The sequence below is a fragment of the Hemibagrus wyckioides genome, linkage group LG28 (genome assembly GCF_019097595.1).
Source record: "Hemibagrus wyckioides isolate EC202008001 linkage group LG28, SWU_Hwy_1.0, whole genome shotgun sequence".
NCBI classification, from domain to species: domain Eukaryota; kingdom Metazoa; phylum Chordata; class Actinopteri; order Siluriformes; family Bagridae; genus Hemibagrus; species Hemibagrus wyckioides.
Window position 1 is genome coordinate 17,589,524 of NC_080737.1, and position 6,938 is coordinate 17,596,461.

The window sequence follows — 6,938 nt, forward strand, 5'->3', positions numbered from 1 at the left end:
GACATGAAATTAAAAATAATCATGTTTTTAAGAAGGATCCGACATCAGTTTTTGTGTCTCAAATGATAAAAACGTGACTGGTACACAGCTATGATACCTAAACTACGTATAAGACACTGTATGAAGTCTGTGGACATTGGACCTTCACAGATATTAGTGAAATCAGACAGTGATGTTAGGTGAGGAGATCTGTGGTGCAATCGGTTTTCCAGTTCATTCCAAAGGTTTTCAGTGGTGTTGAGGTCATGGTTCTATGCAGGACACTCGAGTTCTTCCACTCCAACATAAGCAAACTTTGCAATTGTAAACCTGGGTGTGTGCATAAGAGCAGCGTCAACAAGAACAGGTTTGGGAAATTGTAACTCCACAGCAAACAAAGCCATTCTATACAATTATGTGCTTCCAAATTTGTGACTATCAGAGCCTACAAACCTTTGGCTATACAGTGGAGAGGTTTCAGGCTTCAGAAATCTTTCTTTCCGTTCTAATTTTAGTCCGAAATCTTTGGTAACCTTCTAGTGAAGTGACCCAGATCAGCAACCCAGAAGTAGGACATTGTAGTTTGTTGCCTAGGAACTGTCCTTGGTGCTGAAACCTAAATAACAAGTCTGTTTTCTCTTGAAAATTTACTGTGTATTTGTTTTTTAGGACTCCCACACATTTTTTAGATCTCTTTCTATATCTTCCAACAATATATGAATACATTCATATGACTGAATAAATCTCTACACAGTGACAAACTCTGGGGCTTGTAACAAGTTCTCTTGTTCAATAAAATGTTTTCTATTGCAACTCTTAAAATCCACCAGCATTTTTGACCTCCATATTTGTATTCCTTGACCTCAACTTGTGACCTGATTGACTGGGAAACTAAAAAGCACTTGACATCATTCCATACTTTTCTTGGAGCTGAAATCTTTGAAAGCTTTAGTATGACTACAAACCATAATTTCACCCCATTCCCATGGGATTGGTTGTAAAATAGGAGCTTGAAAAAAAATGCCATGTGTGAAAGCAGACTAATAAGAAAAGAAAATAATTTGGATTAGGATTATTCAAAATAATTTTCAAGCAATGTCAAACCCAATCCATAAATCATTAAAAAATGTCTTGTTAAGGGCCCCATTGGTGGTCCTAAGGCAGTTCTCAGGTTCAAACATCTGATGAATCAAAGAGTCATCCAAGCAAAATGTGCAGTCTGGGTGGGGGGGGGCACTCTTTTTCACCTGTCAGTCACAGTGACTGACCAATCACAGACATTTGTGAGCTTATGCATGTGTAAGAGGGCAGACTGCATGAAAGATTTTCTCCAAGAGTGTTATGCAGCCTGAGCAGTTCGAAACCAGCACTCTAGCACCACTTTCATATCTACATCATCTCCTCTACTGAAAGTGTTTACATTTACAGATCCGACAGCTCAAGGCTGAGTGTGAAAGCCCGCACCTGGTGTCATATATCAAACATTTCCACCTGGACTGATGCGGCGTCGAGCCGCATGCTCTGCTGTAGAAGACATAAGCTCATCTATCAGTGTTTAAACATCTTAATTACAGACATTGGGCATTTTTACAGGTTCAGGAATCAAATCAACCAGCAAAATGAATTTGTTTGTTCATTAACTATCTGTCTATCTTCACTGAATGCATAAAACTGACTGAAATGAGGAAAGTAACATTTCCTGGGGTATATGTGAATAATAAATGATTGATTTAGGCAGGAAATGAGGTGTGTTTATTTCATTTCATTACCCTAAATTATTCCTGTCTCATGCAGGAAAGGCAGCGAGAGAGAGAGAGAGAGAGAGAGAGAGAGGAAGAAACGGAGAGAGGAAGAGATAGAGATATCAAGGTGATAGATGGGGCTTGTCGTCTCCTTCCACACAACAACCAATGAGAGCGAGGCCCAGATCCGGGCGTGGAATCAGAGCAGGACAGGCTCACTCGAATGGAGACGGCTGCCCTTGTAACACACATTACGGTGCATCTATTACACAGATACAGAAATTTAGGAGAATGTGAGAGACTCATGACAGACTGAAAATAAAAAATGTCTGGTCTCAGTAACTCATAAACCTGCAGTAAAGCACGATTCCTCTTGATATTGCTTGACTCAGCAGAGTCCTTGTGCATTAATCTCCCTGCTCGCATTCAGACCACATGAAGACCTTATAGGAGGAAACTGACCACGATTTCAATGGTCAGAACCTCAAATTAAAGAGATCACATGAACACATGAACACATGAACACATGAACTGTAATTAAAGACATGTTGTAGGTCCCCTATATACAACGAGCTAGAATCCTTAAACATCGTCAATTTTCCAAATATGGTCACAGCTTCCTGTTTAAATGAATGAACTGTTCATTGGTTTGTTCCATGAGTGTATTTCCCTGTAAATTTTTCTTGTTCACAGTTGAGAGCAAACTCTGTCTCTCTCCCTCTCGCACTCTCTCTCTCTTTCTCTCTCTCTCTCTTTCTTTAATGTCTGCTCTCTCTGTCTCTCTCCCTCTCGCTCTCTCTCTCTCTTTCTAGCCCACTCTCTCTGTCTCTCTCTCTCTCTCTCTCTGTCTCTCTCTCTCTTTCTTTATTGTCTGCTCTCTCTGTCTCTCTCCCTCTCTCTCTCTCTCTCTCTCTCGCCCACTCTGTCTCTCTCTCTCTCTCTCGCCCACTCTCTCTGTCTCTCTCTCTCTCTCTCTCTGTCTCTCTCTCACTCTCTCTCACTCTCACTCTTTCTCACCCACTCTCTCTGTCTGTGTCTCTTTCTCTCTCTGTCTCTCTCTCTCTCTCTCTCTCTCCCAAACACTGCTGACTTCACTACTCACTACAACACCTATTAATGGAGCATCATATAAATTGCACAGCACTTTTCAGCGCTGACCAGCAATCAGCCAACAACATATTCTCCGATAAGTTTAAGATCCTAAGTGCTTAAAAGGATCCTGAATAAACCTGAAGCTACATTTCCTGGTATTATTATTATTATTAACCTCGATGTTTACACAGTTTCTAACATGCATAGTTGTTTTCTATCATTTTTATTATCTACAACGAATTAACAAGCACTATACTGGAAGACGATCCATCATGGCAGCGCAATACTTCCTGGCCACTATGGAATAGCTATGGGGTTCAGTTCACTCAGAAATAAGTGATTAGGTTTTTATGTAGCTTTTACCTATTGATTTGATCTCCATGTTACTACTTATTACATTAAGTATGCATTTCTGTTTAATGACTTAAACCTCAATCTGTCATTATTTACAATTTGGTCAAAGTACATATTTTACTTAAGAGGAAATTCTGAATTTAATTTAATAACACTGATCTAAGAAGGATTTCTGCTCCCTAGTTCCCCAGTACAAGTTCCCTAGTGTTCTTTAGTTCAGAAATCTGTGTAGAGAACATGATTGTCTGCTCGAAAAATACACAAGCAAGCAAGTGCGTAAACAAATCACAACGAGAAACGATTCCGATTTTCTACGGAATCACATGTTCCATTCAGGGAAAAAAAGACATCTGTTTTTGTGTACCAGAGACTTAGCAATTCTTAGCATGGAATATAACACTAGGGAAGTGCCGCTCTAGGAAAATAATCAACTACAGAGTGATGGAGGTGTACTGTAGGGACAATGTAGGGACGTGGTGGCTCAGCAATCAAGGTGCTGGGTCACTCATCAGAAGGTTAGGGTTCAAGCCATCAAACTGCCAAGCTATCAAAGTTGGACCCTTAACCAGGGACGCTGCATCATGGCTGACCCTGCGTTCTGACCACCAGGTTGATAATAAGCTGGGATATGTGATAAACTGGTGGTAGCGCAAGTGGTTAAGGCTCTGGGTTGCTGATTGAAAGATCAGGGTTCAAGCCCCAGCACTGCCAAGCTGCCACCCTTGGGCCCGTGAGCAAGGTCCTCAACCCCCCTTCCTCCACTCCAGAGGCGCTGCCTCATATCTGACCCTGCGCTCTGACCCCAGTCCCTCAAGGATGGGATATGCGAAGAAGGAATTTCACTGTGCTGTAATGTATATGTGACACGTAAAAAAGACTACTGTCATACCTCTTATCCATTTATAGTTACCTCTAGTATTGTATAAGATTAGAAAGTTCCTATTATCACTAGGAGTTTTCTCTCTGGTAGCATCTTTATGTCTCGATTTTTGGATTTTGAAGTTCAATAGAAGCAGTGTTTATGGTTTAATCTACCGTAAAAGCTTTTTGGTCGTGATTAGAGTGCATCCAGAATGTGAGGCCCACACACACACACACACACGCGCACACACACACACACACACACGCTACTCACACTAGCCAGAGATTTCAGACATCCTCTGTCATCCGTCATATTGCTGACTTTATAACCAATTTGGACAAATGTAATGACCCATAAATCCCTTCTAGAGTTCATGACAATAAATTAGAAACTAACTTATCAACATCTTACTTATTGTCGCTTCTCTTACAAATGATACGTTCTCATGAACATCGCCTCCTGGCCTATGCCGTACACCTTGGGCTGCATGACTTTACCCTGAATAAGGGGATTTTGATATTAAAAAGCCTAAAGCTCTCTAATTCATTCATCCAAACTCCAAGGTCATACAACAGCATGCTCTCTCTCTCTCTCTCTCTCTCTGTCTCTCTCTTTCTCACTCTATCACTCACTCTCTCTCTCTTTCTCACTCTCTCTCTCTCTCTCTATCTATCTCTCTTTCTCGCTCACACTCTCTCTCTCTCTTTCTCTCGCTTTCTCTCTCTCTCCTTCCTCTCTGTGCCAGACAGCAAGCCCAAACACAGCTTGGTAATTATCATCCCCTGTGTTCAAATGACCAAAACAGTGTCCAAGCTTTCATCTGGAACCGTGTCTGAGTTGCCTATTGAAATGGTCATGTCTTTATATCTCGATGTTTTCACCACCGAAGTTTGCGAACACTGTGTAAAACACCAGCACACATTAAAGCAGGTGACAACTGTCTGTTCACATCCACCATAAAGCACAAAAAAATTACATCTTAGAAAGTGAAAATATATTTAATATGGTCTAATTTGTGGAATATTTTCTAATGATAAGCTTACAGTAAACCAAGAATATCTGATTATTATTGAACTGAGACTTTCTTTTCTATTTTTAGATAATTTTAAGCATTTATTTTTATTATTTTAATATTTTTAACAATGTAAACCAGGATATGTCTATGATAATAATAATAATAATAATAATAATAATAATAATAATAATAATAATTAATGAGACAATCAAGCTATTCAAGATATTTTATTATTTTATTCAAGATATGATTTTTTTTATCAAACAGCAAAATCTTACCACATCTTAGCAAGCAGGAATATCTTGAATATAGTTTTCTGTATCCACTATTTCCTTGTATAACATTACAATAAACCAAATATATCATTATTCACATTATTTTTAAACATTTTTCCACATCAAGGGTTGAATAATCTTATTGTATAGCCAGATAAATTTGCTCTAAAACCTCGATATAGGTTTAATAGTCACGTATTTGGTTAGACATCTTTGACAAGATTCAAGATTCAAGATTTTCACGTGACTGGATGTCATTAACTGCTTTTATAGTGCAGTGCAGGAGAGAGACTGGAGTGTCACTGCAGCAGTGTGTATGAGAGAAACTGCAGGGGTTTGTTTTAGAGAGAGAAACAGAAAATCAGTTCAACTTTCATTCATTTCAGTTGAATGGATGTGACCTTGGATGACTAAGGGTATGTTCATGATGCACTTCCCTATGATGCCATGACATTTCTGTTTGGAGATCATATTATGCGCACCTGATCTCCATCATGGTGTGGTCATTATAATGTTCTTCAGAGTAACAAATGCATGACTTTGGTGGAGGGCAAAGCTGCACCAATCAAGATGACATCACTGGTATCCATGCATCCTAATATACAAACAAAACAAAACAAAACAAAACAAACCACTTACTTCCCGACGAAGTTCTCCAGCACGGAGCTCTTCCCGGCGCTTTGGCCGCCCACCACTGCGATCTGAGGCAGGTCCAAGTTCGCATTCTGTCCGATGGCTGCAAACGCGTCCTGCATCCGGTTCACCAGCGGGATCAGATCCTCCATTCCCCGGTTCCCCATCCTGCCTGCTTAGGGTACTCCTTTATCTGAGCAAATAAACAAAACGGATACTAGTAGAATTTGACCCTAATACTAACCCGGGATCTAGCTGTATGGCTCTGGTATCTCTGTTATGATATGTTATGATATGTGATGTGATGCAGACTCATCCTCAGCAGCCTTCCTCTTTCCTCCGCAATCTGCCAGGCGACGAGATCTCCGCTTTAATTGCCAGCCAGGGTTGCCAGATTGGGAGTTCACTCTTCTAAGCCTATATAAACTGCGCAGGGGGTGGACGGAAGGAAATCACGGTGTTTCTCAGGGGGAAAAAAATAATAATTTGTGAAATCTTACTGATGACCATATTGTGTTGGTCCTCCTTTTGCTGCCAGAACAGCCTTGACCCGTCCTGCACTGTGTATTCTGACCCCTTTCTATCAGAACCAGCATTAACTTATTCTTCAGCAGTTTGAGCAGCAGTAGCTCGTCTGTTGGATCGGATCACACGGGTCAGCCTTCTCTCCCCACGTGCATCAATAAGACTAACTGGCCGCCCATGACCCTGTCGCCGGTTCACCACTGTTCCTTCCTTGGACCACTTTTGATAGATACTGACCACTGCAGAGCGGGAACACCCCACAAGAGCTGCAGTTTTGGAGATGCTCTGATCCAGTGGTCTAGCCATCACAATTTGGCCCTTCATCAAACTCAAAGCTCAAATCCTTACACTTGTCCATTTTTCCTGCTTCTAACATCAACTCTGAGGACAAAATGTTCACTTGCTGCCTAATATATCCCACCCACTAACAGGTGCCATGATGAGGAGATACTCAGTCTTAT

At 40.8% G+C, this 6,938-nt stretch overlaps 1 protein-coding gene across 1 annotated transcript in view; it reads right to left on the minus strand.

The window, feature by feature from the left end:
* The window catches only part of dnm1a (dynamin 1a), a 68,282-nt gene that overhangs the window by 56,483 nt on the left and 4,861 nt on the right, over positions 1-6,938 (minus strand). The window contains exon 2 of the mRNA XM_058382912.1: positions 5,959-6,378. Coding sequence (XP_058238895.1) covers positions 5,959-6,119 — 161 coding nt within the window. The 5' untranslated portion in view covers positions 6,120-6,378. The remainder of the gene's footprint in view (positions 1-5,958; positions 6,379-6,938) is intronic.